This window comes from Callorhinus ursinus, unplaced genomic scaffold (genome assembly GCF_003265705.2).
Source record: "Callorhinus ursinus isolate GAN/ISIS: 27379988/994484 unplaced genomic scaffold, GSC_fseal_2.0 scaffold5, whole genome shotgun sequence".
NCBI classification, from domain to species: Eukaryota; Metazoa; Chordata; class Mammalia; order Carnivora; family Otariidae; genus Callorhinus; species Callorhinus ursinus.
This window is the reverse complement of record NW_027397067.1, coordinates 5,057,015-5,075,880: the sequence shown is the minus strand read 5'-3', so window position 1 is coordinate 5,075,880 and position 18,866 is coordinate 5,057,015. Positions and strand designations below refer to the sequence as shown.

General features: G+C 33.7%; 1 protein-coding gene across 3 annotated transcripts in view; it reads left to right on the top strand.

The window, feature by feature from the left end:
• The window catches only part of PCMTD1 (protein-L-isoaspartate (D-aspartate) O-methyltransferase domain containing 1), a 69,908-nt gene that overhangs the window by 33,932 nt on the left and 17,110 nt on the right, over positions 1-18,866 (top strand). For 2 of the 3 annotated variants that reach the window (XM_025870588.2, XM_025870587.2), the window contains exons 3-4: positions 5,440-5,542; positions 16,897-17,068. In XM_025870588.2, coding sequence (XP_025726373.1) covers positions 5,440-5,542; positions 16,897-17,068 — 275 coding nt within the window. Of the gene's footprint in view, positions 1-5,439; positions 5,543-11,304; positions 11,497-16,896; positions 17,069-18,866 lie in introns of those variants that run through there. The other variant, XM_025870590.2, reaches the window with a different exon arrangement.

Below are 18,866 nucleotides of genomic sequence, written 5' to 3'. Positions count from 1 at the left end.
CTTTGGGACCATAGCTACATTTTTGTACTTACCATTCTTTCAAAAAATAATTATTATATCAAACATCGCGCCAGCTGCCAAGGATACAGCAGTGCATAAGACACATCCCATAACCTTGAGATTGTGCATATCATCTCTGAACTAGCAGAAGCATTATGTCAGTTTCATTGGCTGTTCTCTTCATTTAGTTCACTAAATATTATGTAAATTGGTCACTACACTGGCCCCAGCATATCTTCATGTATTTCACAAATAAATACCCGGTGGAATGAAAGAGCTCCTAAAAATGGCTTCCAGGGGAAATGATTGCATTAAAGACAATCTAGATCAAGAACTAAAGCTGTTTAAATTAGCTTTTAGAACTATTTTCTGTTTTGTAGGTGAGCACAACTTTTTCTGTTTACTGCATTTACTTTCGTAGAAACAATCTATTTTAATTTTCTACTGTAGATGTGTGAGATCGTCATAAGTTGTAAACATATTAGAATTGAGTATTAGCCTGCTTGGTGGAAATATGTAAATGAGCTGATTGTGATGTCTGTTTTTGGTATTTTAGACATGTAGTTTACGTAGGGGTTTGGATCCATTTTCTGTGACTATTTAAACCAGTATGTTCAGATTTTGTGTAAACATATATCTGAGATTAAAGTGTAATAAAGAAAAACCACATTTATAATCCATCAGCTGAGAGGAGCTCGAGGGGCCGAACTGGAACTTCTGGAAAATTTTTCAGGATTTGCTTCATGAGGCCTTTCCTAAACTAGAGAGCAGAGAACCAAGTCTCTAGTCTAGTCTTAGATATATCTAGCTAGCTTCAGAATAGTTATGCTGACGTGGCCAGACTCAGTAAACATTTGAGTGTTTGTTTTTCTCTAATATGCTCTTTTTGTGTAATATATATAGGATGGAGAAACCATAAGAAATTAATTGTATCTTAAGTGTCAGTACATGAGATGTTTCTTTTTATCTAGTTAATGATTACCTAATCTTTTGCTGATTCCTTTTACTCCCCTTCCTTTATCTACCTTTGCACTATTTTATGTCTGTTATACTCCGAGGCGTTCGCAGAGTGAAACCTAATCTTGTCTGCTTACCATATGTTACTGTCCCTGAATTCTTATAAACTTACTTAGAAGTCTTCCCAAAGATGCCTTATTTTATACAACTGAAATTAGTAATAAAATATCTTTGGAACTTACTAAAAGATGTTTTTACATTATATATTTCAGTTCTTACTGAGAAACTTTACACTAGGTTAATAGAAACCAAATAACTGATTCACCTGCTCCCTCTTGTGGTAAATACTTAGTTTTATCCATAATGCTTTTATTTGCAGTTATTAACTCTTGATAACACTTACTATTAGTGAGAACAGAGATTTGGATAGTCCAAAGAGATTTTAAAAATTAGGGATGTGGCTAGTGTGCTCAACCTGGGCTGTATTTAAGGTTATCTGCAGGGCCTGGGCCATACCCTAGGAGATTCCCTCTGCCTGCCTGGGTTGGGAACCAAGCATTTACAGCTTAAATTTAATCTACTTTTAAATATAATTTAAAAATTCCCAGGTATGCAGTCAGAGTTGAGAACTACTTAGAGGTTATGGTTTTGCTTATATAGCTAATCAGTTCTGTATACAAAGAGGGCACGTTATGATTTTTAATAATTTGTACCCATTTTGTACTTTATAGTGGGTGAAGCACTTTTACATAATTTACTTGATTTTCCCAGGAACCCATTTTATGCAATAGGAAAGACTTCAAAGGGTAAGTGACTGGTCTGAGATTATGCAGCTGTTAGAAGGAGGAACCAGGATTGGAAACTAGGACATCTAACCTTAAATCCACTCTCTTTCCTACTGCTCCATAGAATTTAGATCTGAGTCCTCAATTGAAATGATGGATCTTAAATTAGTTTATCTTGAGAGCTCTTCTAGTTTATGTATCATGAAGTGGTTTTTTTTTTTTTTTTTTTCCTGTGACTGTGTTCTGTAAATTAGCTTTACACAAAATACTGAAGGCACTGAAAACTTGATTAAAACGTGTGAAGCTCTCCTGATTTCCCTGGATTGCCTCAGGCCAGCTCTACCCTGCATACCACACTCAAAAAGCCTTTCAGGGTGCCTCAGAGAACAAAGCTGGAGTTTTGGGTGTCACATAGGGTCAACATTGATGTAAAGAAGAGATCTATATATTGAATAGACACCTAAACCTAATAATTATTGACCTTTATATAACATATGGTTTGATTATTGACTGATATAAATGAGCTAGATTAGATCCAACTACTACAAAGGAATAATAGTCTCTAGATTTTATTATATTGGAATTTTGTTATATTTGTTATTGCTCTTAATAAATAGGCCTTTGCCAGCCTTAAAAATCACATCTAATATTACATAGGATACCTAGGTTTTTCTAGTAACTGTTTGTCTTAATAAACTTTGACTTCTGTGTATATTTCTATTTTTCCTTTATTAAAGATAATGGTAAACTGTTAGTACTTTTATTTTTTTATATGTATTACAAAAATGATGCCTTTCTCATTTTATAGAAAAACCTTCACATTGGCAAATACAAATTAGCATTGGAAACTATTGAATACAAAATTAAATTTATGCTTTATCTGTTAGATATGGTGTTAGAAAGTGTTGACAAAGTTTCTTTCGGATACTGTTTCATTTTTTTCCATTGACCTTTCCATTGTACCTTTCTGCCAGAATTACTTTCTGTTGTTTATTTTATTAATTTGAAAATCTTATACTCATGTTTTTCTCATCTCTTTGACTAGCCCAGTGATTTTTGTTGGAAAAAGTTATAGGTATAGTCAAGACACTTTAGACAAAAGGGTGTAATGATGGAAATGTGTCTGTCCTTCTCACCCTAGATCTCTTAATCCCTTTCCTTAGAAGCAGCTATGTATGCTTTTTTAGTTTTGTTTTATTTTTCTGTTCTATTTAATATAGATGTCAAATATGAGTTGTAATAAACAGTATCATGCTACATTTTTATCATACACTTGATGTGTTCTAGTTGCATATCACATTCTAAATAAATGAGATATTGGTGACATTGCTATTTAAGTTCACCTTTTAATAATGCATTCTTTTAGATTTATTTTCATTATGTTAATTATTATTCAGTTTATTAGTGATAAAGGTGTGTCTCTGTTATTTACATTAATTTCATTCACTAAAAAATCATAAATGGTGTTTTTGCACTAGAAGTTAATAGTCTATTCTGCATGTCTGTTTATGATATTGTCAAATCCTTTATATGTTAATGAAATTGTTTTCATTTTATGTCAAGGTAATGTGAAAAATAAGTTATATGAAAAACATTCTAAAGAAATTTTCTTAATAGACTTTAACCTTATTTCTGAAAGTTGCCACTTTGGTTTTAGACAATAAGCAGAAAGCAAGGAAAGGAAAAAGAGACCAGTGGTGTCTTTAAGTGATGAACACCTGTGTAGTCCCTTTGATCTAGAACTCTGAAGGTCAAACTCCCTCTGTTAAGAAAGCAGTTTGAGAGACTGAATAGAAACCTTGATTCCAGATTATTTACTTGACACTCTATTATAGTGCTTATGCATTTGGTCTTAACAGGAAACTTCAAATTACAGCAATATTGATGTTTTTCATTGATCTCTTACCCATGTAGCCCTAGTTTTGTTTTGTTTTCATAAAAATAGTTGATTAGTATAGCTAGATGATGAAAATATAGAAGTCTCTGTTTTACATTAAATGGATCTCCTTTAAAAGGGTAAAATGAATTCATTTCATAGAACAGTATTTTCCTTATGTACATAATGTTAAATTAACTGGTTTAATTTGAATTTTTTAAATGAGGAAAACTTTATTCAGTGTTTCCTAACATTCTTTGTTTCCTTATGGAAATTCAAGTTATCGAAATATTCAGATTCCGTATAAATTAAAGAGACGTCACTGTGTGTTCTGTAAGTTTATTTTTAGCCACTTTATTTTTGAAAACAGTAAATTTTTGTTTGACTCAGTTTATGATAAAATAAGGAGTTGTGAGAGATCTTAAATGCTATCAGGTGGATGTTCTAGTTTTCAGATGAATAGCAACAGTTCCATCGTAAGGAGACAACAAATCAAAACATTAAGATTGCATCAATCAGAATAACTTACTTTAAAAAAGTATAAAAACATTGCAAAGGGAGTTAATTCTATCTGTTGTATTTTGACAGATCAGTACCTTTTTATTTACCCTTCTTATCTGAATACATTTTTCAAGTAGAACCAGTTTTTTTTTTTTAATAATACTAATCAAATGCAATATGATAGAAATGTAGTAGGTTAAAGCATCATCTGATTTTGGCTTGAAGATAGTCTCCAAACATTTTGGTTTAATTTTTATAGTTTAGGTAGTTCTAGATCACTTTTTTTTAATGTGCCCTCTGAACATTCAAACGTGGTAATTGATGACTGTCTTTTGTTATTTAAAACATTTTAGAGGTCAGTAGAACTCCACCGTATTATTGTATTTTTAATGACATTCAGTAGGGGGCATATCGAGTTAATTAGTTCTTAAGATACAAGATACAGAAAATAAGTATGTATCAGAGACAGAAAATAAACATACACATACTTTTTCCTAGGAGACCAATTTCAAAATAATATAACAAAAATGTAGTGTGGAAAACCCTGTTTGGCTCAGTTTTGGAAGTTCAAAAGCAATTAGCCTAACTAGATGAGATGGTGTGTTACTTTCGTGTGCATCATGGGGCAGGCAATAATGCACAGTAGCTTTAGGAAAGGTGAATCCTGTTTGGTCATATTCTCAGCGAGTATACCAAGGTACCATCTGTTGACCATCTCCCGGGCTTGCTCTCTCCTTTTCTTTGTTCTTACGATGTCACTTATCCATGGCTATGGGTAAAAGAAATACTAAGTGAAGTGTGAAGTATGCTAAAACAGGAGAGTAAGATCAGCTCTGCAATGAAGTGTCTTGATGGCCACATTCTGCTAGAGTTTGGGAGCTCCAAAAGGCATGGAATGTGGTCTTGGCCCTCCAAGAATTTAGCATATAGTGGGGTGGTGTGAGATATTTATATAGTATCTATCTCAGCCCATGGTTTCAGGCATTTTAGAATTATAAAATTTTTAGAAATGATAAATGAAAATGTAATGGTAAAGAATTTAAACTTTATGTAAAAATATTATTTCTTTGTCAGTATTGTCCTGATGGATAAGCTACTCCCTTGAGAGAACTCTATAACAGCCTTTCATTTTTCTTTTCTTTTTTAAATTAAAACCATGCAAATAGTGAAATTTCCATTCAGCTTTTTAAATCTGGCTAGCAGATGTGCACATCTTTAAGCCTTTAAATGCTCCTGTGATAGATAAATGAGCAGATATTAAAAGAGCTCTGTAAAGACATATTTATATATATTATAAACATGCTGCTGCTACAATTGCAGGTCCTTTTGGAATAAATCATGGGATTGAGCTTCATTCAGATGTGGTGGAATATGCCAAGGAAAAACTGGAGAGCTTCATCAAAAATAGTGATAGCTTTGATAAGTAAGTATTCATATCTATAGTTTTGGTTTGAAAGCAGTTGATAAGTAGATATATATGACATGTCTATTCCTCAGTGCTAGTAGTTTATTGATCCTGAATTGCTCAGTTGAATGTAGCAAAAATCAGTGTGATATAAAATGATGGAAGAAATTAAGTTAGAAAAATTATTTGATGCTATAATTTTTGTTCTATGTAAGTCTCTAGTAAATTACAAATAACTTAAAATTCTGTATTACTGTCACTTTATTAGTGATAGTAGGGTAATGTTTCATTCATTAAATATCATACAAGTACCTTTTCTAAAAATAGAATGTAAAGATGCTTGGCTTGAGAGAATTCTGTTCTGGAACTGTTTTTATACCTTTGGAGTGATAATTTAATAGATCTGCCCTCTTTATAAAATGAAGGTGATACCTATTAGCATACAAACGACTTTCTTTAAATCATTCAATTACCTTATCATAGAAATACCATGATCTATTTTGTGATAGGGTTGTGTTTGAGCAATTTCTTTAGAAAATCATTGTTTGGAACTCTTTATTTTGACTTAGAAGAAATACTGCACAGACTTTTGGTCCTTAGCCTGGCAGGGGAGTCTTCTTGGTGTATAATGTTCCTAAAATTCAGCAATGACAGTACTATGGGGCAAGGATGTCTTATGCTAAAATTCATGAACTCTTGTGAGTTTATGTAAAATTTGAAGGCATTTATATCTCCCAACTAGTCCTATTTTTAAAGAAAGAAAGTTTTAAAATCTTAGAAACACTAGCTTAGAACTCAGTCACCTTATATATATATAAGCAAAGTTTTATTACAAAACCAGAGTTCCAACTTGGCTTGTTGGGAGTGAGTCTTCCTCACTCATCTCTAGACCCTGGCCATGACCATGGAGGTGAGAAACTGGGGGGTCTGAATCAGAGCTGAGGGCTTCTTCCCAGAGAGTCTTAGGCTTGAGACAGTGCCATGAAGGAAGCAGAGAAGGCCCTGTGGATGTCTGCTGGAGAATATTTTTCTTTTACCTCCCCTTCTCTGCCCTTTCTTTCCCTCCCCTTGCTCTTTACTTTTACTCCCTTTGCCTTTGCCAGCGTGTGTCTATCCTCTGGCGAGTGGCACTTGATTGAAGAACAGAAAACTGCTGCAAAATCCTCGGTGTTATAGAGAGGGAAGGGGAAGTCTTGTGTATAGGTGTGATTGTAATTGGGTTATTAAAGACCTCAGGCAGGCAGACTTAAGAGAATTGGAAAATGCTCAGGTTTATTTTGTTCTATAATTAATTCAGTGTATTTGAGCAAGCTGTTTGAATTTCCTGCATCAACTTGCTTAACACTATATCCTTTATCTTATTTATGCTTGTCTTTATAAATAATTAAAATTTAATTCACATTTGAATCATTTTTCAAGTGCTTACCGTGTTGGTTCATATTCTATTTCCAAGAATAACATGTTGTTTGACAGAAATGAAATAGTTTCTAGCCTAAGTTATTTTATAAGAAGTTGGGATTCAATTTTAGCATCCTTTTGTGTCTTGTGTTTCTGTCTGTCTGATGATTTGTAGCATGTTAAATGCTTAAGATATGGAATGAATATTTTTATATTGCTTATTAGAGCTGTAGAATTTTGTTGAATTTATTGAATTCCTATTGTATGTGTTTTGATGTTGAAACAGTGTATGCATAAGGACTTTCTGAATACATTTGGACTTAGAAAATATAAAAGTACTATTAGTAAAAGCCAATGTTTAAGGTCTATCATAAGGTCTATTATATGTTAGATAGTAATACATTTCAGACAGAACACACTCAAGGATGAACCTTGAATCACTGAAGCACCTCTATACAAGTATCTGTGGAGCTCAAATTTATTGCTGACAAGTGGGCATGGTCCTGGGAAACAGTAAAATATGTCATTATTCAAAGCATTTCTATGTTGATGTAATTTAAATATTAAATAATTCATAACAGATAAGTTGGAAGACTGTATATATTGTCTCAATTTAAAAAAAATTCCAAAATTGTTTCCATATAATTGTAAAATGATTAGATTTCCTTGTATTTCTTGAGTTCTGTTGTTCTGTTACACAGATTTTGTTATTCATAAAATGATGAATCATAAAATATGGTGACACGACTGATCTAAATGTTTCTTTATAATCTTCAGTGGTCTTGTTATTTTAGTTAAAATAATCAGTCAGACTTTGTAATATAGTTGTTTCTGAAGTGTTGAACTTAATTTTTAAAACAGATTCAGACATTAATAAACTAGTCTGAAAAAATTAGTTCTGGAAATGTTATCTATTCTGGTTTTCAGTAGTGTTCTAAAGTATTAGTTAAATTTTTCAGATTATAAAAGTATCTTGCATACAAAAAATAGTAAGTACTGGGAAAATGTTTCATTTTGCATAAGTAGTGAATGGTTGGAAGCTTAGTAAAGTCGATGTGGAACTCATTGGGCTCCTTTTTTGGTCTTTATAGTATTGGTTTATATTATTGGTTTATATTATTGGTTTTGGTGATAGAAATTCTAAAGGTATGATAGTTTTCTTTCTGTCTTGTGTTTTGATGATTTCTTTGCCATTTTTCTTGATGTTTGTGGATGATATTTTATTTATGGTCGATTTTTTGAATTTGAAAGACTTGTGGAGCAAAGTGATTTTAAAAATCCCATTTCCAAGCAGTTTCATTATATCTAATTGTATACAGGCTATCAAAATACATATATTAATTAACCAAATATAAAGTAACTCTGTTAAATTGATTGCTATTTTGGTATTCCTTAGTACCAGATCATCCTTGATTATGTGTAACAGAATAGATAGCTAAAACCTAAACTCTTCCAATCTTACTTATCCTGTTGTGTGGATCTTTTTTAGTCAGTTCTTTTTTCAGAAGTGTGTTGTGTCACTTATGATTTAAGTTGCATCTTATATATCTATTGGAGGTCATAATGAACTCTAAATATAGTAGGTGGGAAAGAATCTATAAACTCCTCAACCTTAAGATATATATTTAAGGTAAGGTGACCTTTTAAAAAATAAAATACTTGTTTTTGTGTGTGCTTTATAAAGCAAGCTTGGTTCCTCTGTCTTGAAAGTAGTAGTTCTTCTTTTAGAAGAAAGAATCTTTATTATATTGTATGTACTTTACTTTTCTTTCCATGTATCCATGTTTCCATGTACTCCTGTTATCAGCAAATGAAATAATTTGGAGAGGCTACTCTAAATTTACTGTATTTGGAGATGGGCAGGAAGGGGCAGCTCTCTTGTATGGTTTATCCCTTTGGCTCTACCTGTGGTATTTCCAGGTTCGCTGAAATGCCCTTATAAAACTGACATTTAATTTCAAAGGTCGTTCTAAACACTGGCAAAACTTTTGCAGTAAAGGACCAAATAGTAACTATTTTGGGCTTCCTGGGCTAAATGGTCCCTGTGGCAACTGCTCAGCTGTGCCATTGTAATGCAGAGGCAGCCTTAGCTACCAAGAAAGGGAATGGGCATGGGGTGTTCTAGTAACACTTTATTTACAGAAACATACAGCAGGCTGGATTTGGCCTGTTTGCTGCCCCCTGTTCTGCTCTTCACACGAACTCTTTAGAATACATTTATTTTAGCCCACTCTGATCTAGACAAGTTTTCGGGCCTGGGTTTTAAAGGTCCTTAGGTATCATCTGGCTTTCATGAGGGCAGAAGTTTGGAGAAGGTCAAATTATAATCGGTATTTGTGCTTGAACAGTAAACAAAATAATCTCTCCAGTTATAGTAACTTGGAAGAGTAAGTCAGTTCAAGTAGCCTGAATTATAAACCTTTACTCTGTAAGTACTTTGCAAATGAGTTGATAATTGGTATAGCATTTGTTTATAGCAATATTTATGTACTTCTATGTGTACATGTGCATGAGGTTGACTTAGCTCTCTGGAATGCATGCTTTGGAATGTGCCATTTCCTTACAACAGATCAGTCCATCCTGTCTCCCCTCTGTTTCAAGGATACCGTAGCTGACTTTGGAAATATTCTAACATCAGTAGTCAAATGAGTGCAGCATGGTCTGATTTATTTGAAGATTTTCATTCTGTTTGAAAAGGGAGGACTTTTGTTTCTATGTAGTTTGTCATATAAATGAGTCATGATAGGAGTACTGAAAACAGTAATGAGATAACAAAAAATAATAGCACCTAATATGTATTGTCTCTTCATTAAGTACCATGTACCATTCATTCTGAGTGCTTAGCTCACAGCCCTAGAGGCAGTATTGGTATCCACATTGCCCAGGTAGGAAAACTGAGGAATAGACAGGCTGTGACCTCATTAAGCCAGCCTTTTTATTTAGTTCTGATTTAGATATGATGATGTAAACACTGATTTATTCTAAAATTTCCTCCCAGCAGTAAGCTACTACCCATGAATTACTATCAAGCAACTTAGCCCCAGATAAAAAAGTTGAAGCAGCACTTACTTTTTCATCATCTACCTCCCTCAGGTTAGAATTAAGGTATGCTGTTTAAATGCACCATAGCATTTTTATTACAAAGCATACCTACCATGTTCATTAATGAAACTCACCTATGGCATGAGTTACTTTTGAGGGCAGAGATGACTGGGAGAGGCAATGCAGTCCTCAATTTTGTTGAGATATAAGTTTTAAGTTAAGTGCAGAGTTAGGATAGTCTTGTATTTTAGAAGATTTCTTTAATTGACTTATGGCAGTATCTAGTGGCCTAAGTTTATCTTTAATTATAGGTTCATTTTTCAAGTAATTTGATTTGCATTGGAAAATTAAATGCTTCTATATCCTGTCCGTTTTATCACTAGAGTAATCCTGCTTTATCTTTAAGAGAATTATGGCATACTTGAAGTAGTTTTGCTATCTACAAATACATAGTCAACATTATTTCAAAATATTTCTCAGATATTTGAATGTTTTGATACACCAATAATGTTCAGATGGTAGTTTTATAACAGTTACTACAGGTTGGTAAGCAGTTTTTAATCATGACAAACATTCAAATGGTGGTAACAGAAATGCTTGAGAATAGTCATCAGGGCTATTTATCAGTTATATATTTTAACATCAATGAGAAATGGCATGGGGAAAAGTTGGATGGCTTCAAAGATATTGTTAGGAGAATAAATTATTGTTGAAATACTGAAGGCTCACTTTTATGTGATGTACCTGCACATTTCCTATAAAATATTTAGAGATTGTTTTTGATCCTCTGGATTTTCCTAAAGCTTCATTCAGTGGAAGAACACTGTATGTACTTACTCTTAACACTTTGCTTTAAATAATGCTTGAATTATTCTGAGATGAGTTTGGTGCAGTTGGAAGGGAAAACACTTGAAAAGGTAAAGTCTTCGATTTTTTGAATATTACTTTGCTTAATTATTGATTTAAGAGTTTTTGAATGGTATAACTGCATTTGGAGATCAAGAGATAATGTTTCCATGGATTTTCTTCCCAATGGAAAGTTTTGAAGTTGTGTCTTGTTTTAACTAAGTAGTCATAGCTCTTAAAACCCAAAATGTGTATTTTGACAAAGTGTTTTAAGAAAAAGAGGTTTCTCTGATTCATTTGGCAGATTGTTTTGGATGAGATATGAGAACAAGGTAGGATTCTCTCCTATGACCTTGAAATCCTTTATTCCATTGGAATAATTGTCTAAACTTTCAATGACAGCATCCTGTGGCACATGATAAACTAGGTGTGCAAATTGTCAGCCCCCACTTCAACAGTGTATTGAAGGGGAATGTTGTTTTTTCTACTCTCAGTCAGCTCCTAGACCTAGACTATCCGTCTAAGAGGGAAGCTGCAGGGCAAGGCTAGGTCACCCTGATCTCCTAGCAGCTTATCAAAAGAATTATATGGGCAAGTTGGCAAGGTCCCTGCTGTGAAGGAAATCACCTGTCCGTCTCCAGACGAAGATATTCCAACACGCACCTGTAAAGAAAACCACTGCTAAGGTAAGTGATGAGAATCCCGGTGTTATTTTGGGCAAGTGTTCATGTTGTAAACCAAAATAATATGTGTTCTATATTTTTCCACAAATGATTTCCAGTGTACATTTTAGTAAGAGTGTGCCTAATATTTTTCCCTCTGCATAAGAGAGTCTAAAAACAGTTACTAGATTTTCAGATTTAAATCAACAAACAATTATATAAGTCTAACGTGAATTAATTTGTAGTTATTACACACATTTCAGAACTGTTTATTTATTTTGTATACAGATAAGTTATATTGTTAGGTATAATTCAATGTAATTTAGGAGTGTGAGTCATCTCTATCTGGGAAATTGTGTTTTGGAAGTTTTCTTCAAAGAATCAAAATGATTGCTACTTTTCATTTTATTGACAGACATAAAATTTTAATGAACTTTCCTAAATTAAGAATAAAAATTAGGTCAAGCACATGTGAATCATACTTCTTTGAATAAAATAATAACCACATAGGAAATGCCATTTTGGTATACCTGTTGCCTTCCCCACCCTCCCCTCAGGTTTTGTATATAATGTGGTTGATGTGAAAAAATGGAATTTGGATTTTCCTTTTCACTATTTTTAATCTAGATTTTATGTATAGATCTATAAATAGTGTAGTGCTATTTTGTGATAAACTGAAAACTTCTGGTTAGTTTATTGCTGAAGTCTTCCAGATTATACACAGGTTGTATTTGTGGTTTAAAATATGTCCTTTGCCTCTGTAGAGGTTTGTGGAAACCTAGGTGAGATGCAGCTTTCAGAAGATAGTAAAAGCCTACGGAAGAAAATGTTTTCTTTATTTTCCTGTCTACATTGGAAGACTGAATAGGAGTTGTAATTTACTTTGGTAACACGGTGGCCATCATTCAGTTGTTTAGTTCTTGTAAATATTGGCATGAGCGTGATCTGACATGGTAGGAGCATATCCATAAACATTGGCCTAAACATTTTTAATCATAGACTTTCTCAAACAATATTGTTAGCCCTGGAATTGGTATGGGTTTATTTATGTGAAATGCTATTAATAAAATAAGCCATAGTTTTAATATTAGAATACAAAATGTCTAAGTAAGATCCTCAACTATGTACTTAGTTAGAAATACTAAAGCTCATCTCTAAGTCCTTTATCAGGAAAAATAATCCATTACCCATTTATATATATATATATACACATATATATATATGTTTGTGTGTGTGTGTATACACACATATATATAAAACATATATATATATATATATAATATGCAATTTGAGAATTGTTTTGTATTCTTTACTGATGTGAAGGATTCATGTATTACTGGTAGAAAAGATCAAGCCATAGTTACAATAAGGAATCACCAGATAGGACAGTATCTCTGGTAGATGCTTTTCTTAATAACCACTAAATTGGTAGTGTTACAGTTTTTCTGTGAATTTTCTATGTTCTACATATTTAAGTGCCAACATTTAAAAATATACAGTGTTCTCCCCAATGTTACTTATGTCCTTGAAGTTTTACTATTTTGTATCTAGAAATAGTCTAATCCTTTGGAACATCTCAAGTTTGATTAACTTTTCAGATTTGAGTATTCTATTAAAGGAGATTAATTTGACTATGTTAAATGAAAGTGTAAAGATCCCATATGTATTTGTTAGAAATATATGTTCCATTTGCATTAGTAGAAATTGATAGATTTAGAGATCTGATTTTCCGTATAATGATCCTTTGTATTACTCCCTAAGTGGAAGCAAATATACTTGTTTTGATCTGCATTACTGGGGAAGAAAGCATTAAGTTGTTTCCTAAAATTATGGTGGCTTATTTAAGATCTTCAGAAAGGCCCAAAAAAGTGCCTTTCAGTTATAGGGCAGTTGATTTATTCATTAAAGACAAAGATTTTTTTAAATTATTTGTTTTGCTTTTTTTTTTTTTTTTGCATTTTGAGAAAAACTGTATTCTGTAGCATGAAGTTATGGCTTTTTATAGTGATTAATTTAGTAAAACAAGGGACCATCATATTGATATAGAAAGTGTCATAATCACATATTTTTTTCTGTAACTTTCTGGGCAAGTTTCTCTTCTAGTCTTGAGGTTTTTTGGGGTTCATGTTCAAAGTGGACAGGTGGAAAAGTTGACAAAAAAGTTTTTTATGTGGTTCACTCAGTAAATGTATTTTGAGGACTGTAATAGGTAATGGAGATACATTTAAAATTCAGAAGAAATAATCACAGACATAGCAGGAAAACCAGGAGAATGTTTCAAAGGGAAGATTGTGTTAAGGAGAAAGTATTTGTAGCTCTTAGTTATAGGTGATAAGTAGAAGGGTATTTCTTTAGTATCTTCAGTTTGTGTGGCTGTTGAAATACACACACACTCACCCTCACCCACTCCTAAACACATAAATATAAAAGAAATATTGAGCTATTTTATATTTATTTTGGACTAAATCTTTGAAATCCCATGTGAATTTTATCCTTACAGTACATTTTGATTTGGACTAGCTGCATTTTAAAGGCTCAATATCCACATGTGGCTAGTGACTACCATCTTGGCTACCCTGTGTCTCTAGATTGTCCTGTCTCATCTTTCAGATCTTGACATTTCTCAGGGAACCATTCTCTGATTCCCTAGGTCTGTTCATTTTCGTTCACCCTCAGTCTTAATGGACTCCTATTCCTTTCCTTTAGAGCATTTATCATGGTTGTAAATCTTTATTACTGCGATTCTTTGATGCTCATCTCTTCCACTAGATGTAGGCATGAGTGTTTCCCATTGTGTTTTCAATCTTTATACACAACTGGTGCTCAGTAAATAATATTTCGCTTAGTGAACTGTGCTTATGAGTAGTATAAGGAAATTTGACCAGAATCACACATCTGATTTTAAAATCAGGCACTAAATTCTTTCTAATTAATTTTGCTGGGATGAGGACATATAAAATACCACTAATCTGAGAAATGGTTTTAACTGTAAGTTGTTTACTTGCAGTGGTGTTGTCCTAGGTAGTAGTTCTGTAAGCTATCATTTATTTTTAACAAGTAGAAAGCTTTTAAATCTGTAAGTGTATTTTTGAGTTGATTTAACAGACTTGATAAAAGAGGTTTTAATAATTTAATTTTAAAATAAAAATTCCCTGCTCATATTCATCCTGAAAATAAGACTGACTTAAATTATCATAAAATTAAATTATTTAAGATGAATTTTTATAAGAATAAACATTTTTAGATAGACTTAATTGAAAACAGTCTAACTTTTTCATTTTAAAGAATGCTTACTGTGACTTTGATAGAATGATTAAACCATGATTCACATTATCTTATTAGTTAAAAGTCAAGAAATTATATTTTGGCCATATTTTAGACAATCATAGGTTGTACCATAGTCTTGAGTTTAAAAGGAATTTAAGCATGATCCCCACCTTAGGTAAGTTTACACTTCCTGTGTACTATGCAAGTAGAAAGAATGAGATACTGTTAAAATAGAGTTGGGTAAGATTTCATTACTAAAACTGATATTTGAACTGTATCTTGAAGGGATAGTAGGCATTTATCAAGGGAAGAGAGGGAAGGGTATTTCAGTCAAAGGAACAGCATGTACATAGATACAGGGTTTCAAAACATTTTGGAATAGTTCCACTAAGCAACTAGAAACAGACACAGTTGACCCTTGAACAACATGGGTTTAAACTGTGCGGGACAGCTTAAATGCAAATTTTTTTATGGTACAGTACTATAAATATATTTTCTCTTATTTTCTTTAGCTTACTTTATTGTAAGAATACAGTATATAATACATGTAACATACAAACTATGTGTTAATCAACTGTTTATCAGTAAGGCTTCCAGTCAACAGTAGGTTATTATTAGTTAAGTTTTTGGGGAATTGTAAGTTATACTCAGATGTTCCAGGGAGGAGGTCAGCACCCCTAACCTCTGCCTTGTTCAAGGGTCAACTGTAATTCAGTCTGGCTACAGCATAGTATGGGGGGTGGTGTGGGGGAGGCAGAACCAGGAAATGAATCTGGCAGAACAACTTGATGGTAGGGTCATAAAGAACCCCATGTGGTACTCTAAGGGAGCTTCACCCTGTCCTTTGCAGTAGGGAGCAAAATAATGGAAGAGAGTCCTGAAAAGTGTGAGCAGCAAGGAGACAGTTACAGTGAAAGAAATAATGGGACATGGACTACCTTAGTGTGGGGTGTTGAAAAGAGAGTATACACTGATGATTCACCCCACCCCAACCCCTCAACCCTTCCCACCCTACCCGTGGCCCCTCCACTAAGAAGACAGGATACTGAAGACAGGACATAATTCTGGTAAACTTTTCCTTAAATATTAATGAAGATAATGTGTTGTGTTTTAGTGAATTTTAATGGAAACTTGTTATGTAATAAATCTGTTAATTACTAAAGGACAGGATATGTTTTACAAAGTAGAAATGATTATGATTTAATCAGTGTCATTTTTCACTGCATGCCGAAACTTTTAACATAAATTATTTCATCCTCAAATAATAGCCTGATTTTGCTGTGTGGTCATATTAACTTTAATCAACTTAGATGTAAAAGGGTATTTCGTGAATTAGTTTTTTAAAAGATTATATGTTTTATTAGGGCATTGGGGTTTTAATTAGTGTTATATGTTAGAAACTATTTTCTGATTTGTGTAAAATTTAAGGAATAAAGTAGAAGTCTAAATAGGGTAGCTTGTAAAAGCATAACTATATACCATGAACCAACACCGTAACCAGGAGCAAGCAGCCTGGATATGACGCCTTTGCTTTGAAACCACATCTCCTTTTGTTGCATAGGGAGATCACAGGGGCCAAAGCAGCAGTTACATCCTGTAACAGCCCTGCTAAAATCTATTAGGAAAATCTCCCTAATCTTAGTGGTTGCTAAGGTGTGTGGTCAGGACATTGGTGTCTTCCTGACAAAGCTTTCTGCTGTTAGCCATAGCAAAAATATCAAACAGAGATGAATACTGCATGAGCCCTTCCCATTGCCACTGGCCCATCAGCTTTTTTTGGAAAGGGCAGTGGAAGGTGAACCTTTTCTTGTTTGCTTGACCCTTGTGATTCTCATCCTTAGTATATATCATTTGTGGGGTATCACAAAATTGGTATCATGAAGGGCTTTTCATTATGTTCATTTTTTTAAGCCCTAAGTGAGGGTTCAGCCTGGCAAAAAATAGGTTAATGTTTTGAAAACATGTGCACTATAGTAAAACAATATATTTGATCAGTTAAACTTCATAAATGTGATATTTAAATCAAATTTCATAATGACATTTTATCCTAAAATTAATTTTGGTAACTTCACTATTTCAAAGAACTGAATTTTGTTAAAATTTTTAGACCTAATCTTTTGTTTAAATGAATTAAAATACATTTGTTTTTTTGTGCAGATTTGAGTTCTGTGAACCTGCATTTGTGGTTGGTAATTGCCTCCAGATAGCATCTGACAGTCACCAGTATGATCGAATTTATTGTGGAGCTGGTGTCCAGAAAGACCATGAAAACTACATGAAAATATTACTGAAAGTTGGAGGCATTCTAGTCATGCCTATAGAAGATCAGGTAACTTCTGTACTTTGCTTAAACACAGTAGTTGAGGGTGGGAAATATAATCAATGAGAAGTACGTTGTGATTTCTAGAGAAAACGCTTTATAGATATACCTATCATCTATCTATCTATCTATCTATCTGTCTATCTATCTATCTACCTACCTACCTAAAACAACTTGAAATGGATTCTTAATTATTGAACCAAAAAAAAAAATATATATATAGAAGAAATCCTTTATACTAAGATTTGAAGAGATTTGGTCTTTTCAGCAGAGCGTAGCTACTACATATGTGGTGTTTGCCAAGTTGCTTCCTTACCATACAGTCTCTTTACCTGGAGCTTTTTAATTGAATGTGATGATCTTTACTAGCTGCTCAATTTCTAACATTCTTTTTTTTTCTTTAATTTTTTATTGTTATATTAATCACCATACATTACATCATTAGTTTTTGATGTAGTGTTCCATGATTCATTGTTTGTGCATAATACCCAGTACTCCACACAGAACATGCCCTCTTTAATACCCACTACAGGCTAACCCATCCCCCCACCCCCCTCCCCTCTAGAACCCTCAGTTTGTTTTTCAGAGTCCATCGTCTCTCATGGTTCATCTCCCCCTCTGATTTACCCCCCTTCATTCTTCCCCTCCTGCTATCATCTTCTTTTTTTTTCCTTAACATATATTGCATTATTTGTTTCAGAGGTACAGATCTGTGATTCAACAGTCTTGCACAATTCACAGCGCTCACCATAGCACATACCCTCCCCAGTGTCTATCACCCAGCCACCCATCCTTCCCCCGCCTCCCCACTCCAGCAACCCTCAGTTTGTTTCCTGAGATTAAGAATTCCTCATATCAGTGAGGTCATATGATACATGTCTTTCTCTGATTGACTTATTTCACTCAGCATAACACCCTCCAGTTCCATCCATGTTGTTGCAAATAGCAAGATCTCATTCCTTTTGATGGCTGCATAATATTCCATTGTATATATATACCACCTCTTCTTTATCCATTCATCTGTCGATGGACATCTTGGCTCTTTCCACAGTTTGGCTATTGTGGACATTGCTGCTGTAAACATCGAGGTGCACATACCCCTTTGATTCCCTACATTTGTATCTTTGGGGTAAATACCCAGTAATGCAATTGCTGGATTGTACGGTAGCTCTATTTTTAACTGTTTGAGGAACCTCCATACTGTTTTCCGGAGTGGCTGCACCAACTTGCATTCCCAACAGTGTAGGAGGGTTCCCCTTTCTCCGCATCCCCACCAACGCCTGTCATTTCCTGACTTGTTAATTTTAGCCATTCTGACTGGTGTGAGGTGGCATCTCATTGAGGTTTTCATTTGGATTTCCCTGATGCCGAGTGATGTTGAGCACTTTTTCATGTGTCTGTTGGCCATTTGGATGTCTTCTTCGGAAACAATGTCTGTTCATGTCTTCTGCCTATTTCTTGATTGGATTATTTGTTCTTTGGGTGTTGAATTTGATAAGTTCTTTATAGATTTTGGATACCAGCCCTATATCTGATATGTCGTTTCAAAATATCTTCTCCCATTCTGTCGGTTGTCTTTTGGTTTTGTTGACTGTTTCTTTTGCTTTGCAAAAGCTTTTTATCTTGATGAAATCCCAATAGTTCATTTTGGCCCTTGCTTCCCTTGCCTTTGGCGATGTTTCTAGGAAGAAGTTGCTGAGGCTGAGGTCGTAGAGGTTGCTGCCTGTGTTTTCCTTTAGGATTTTGATGGACTCCTGTCTCACGTTTAGGTCTTTCAACCATTTTGAGTCTATTTTTGTGTGTGGTA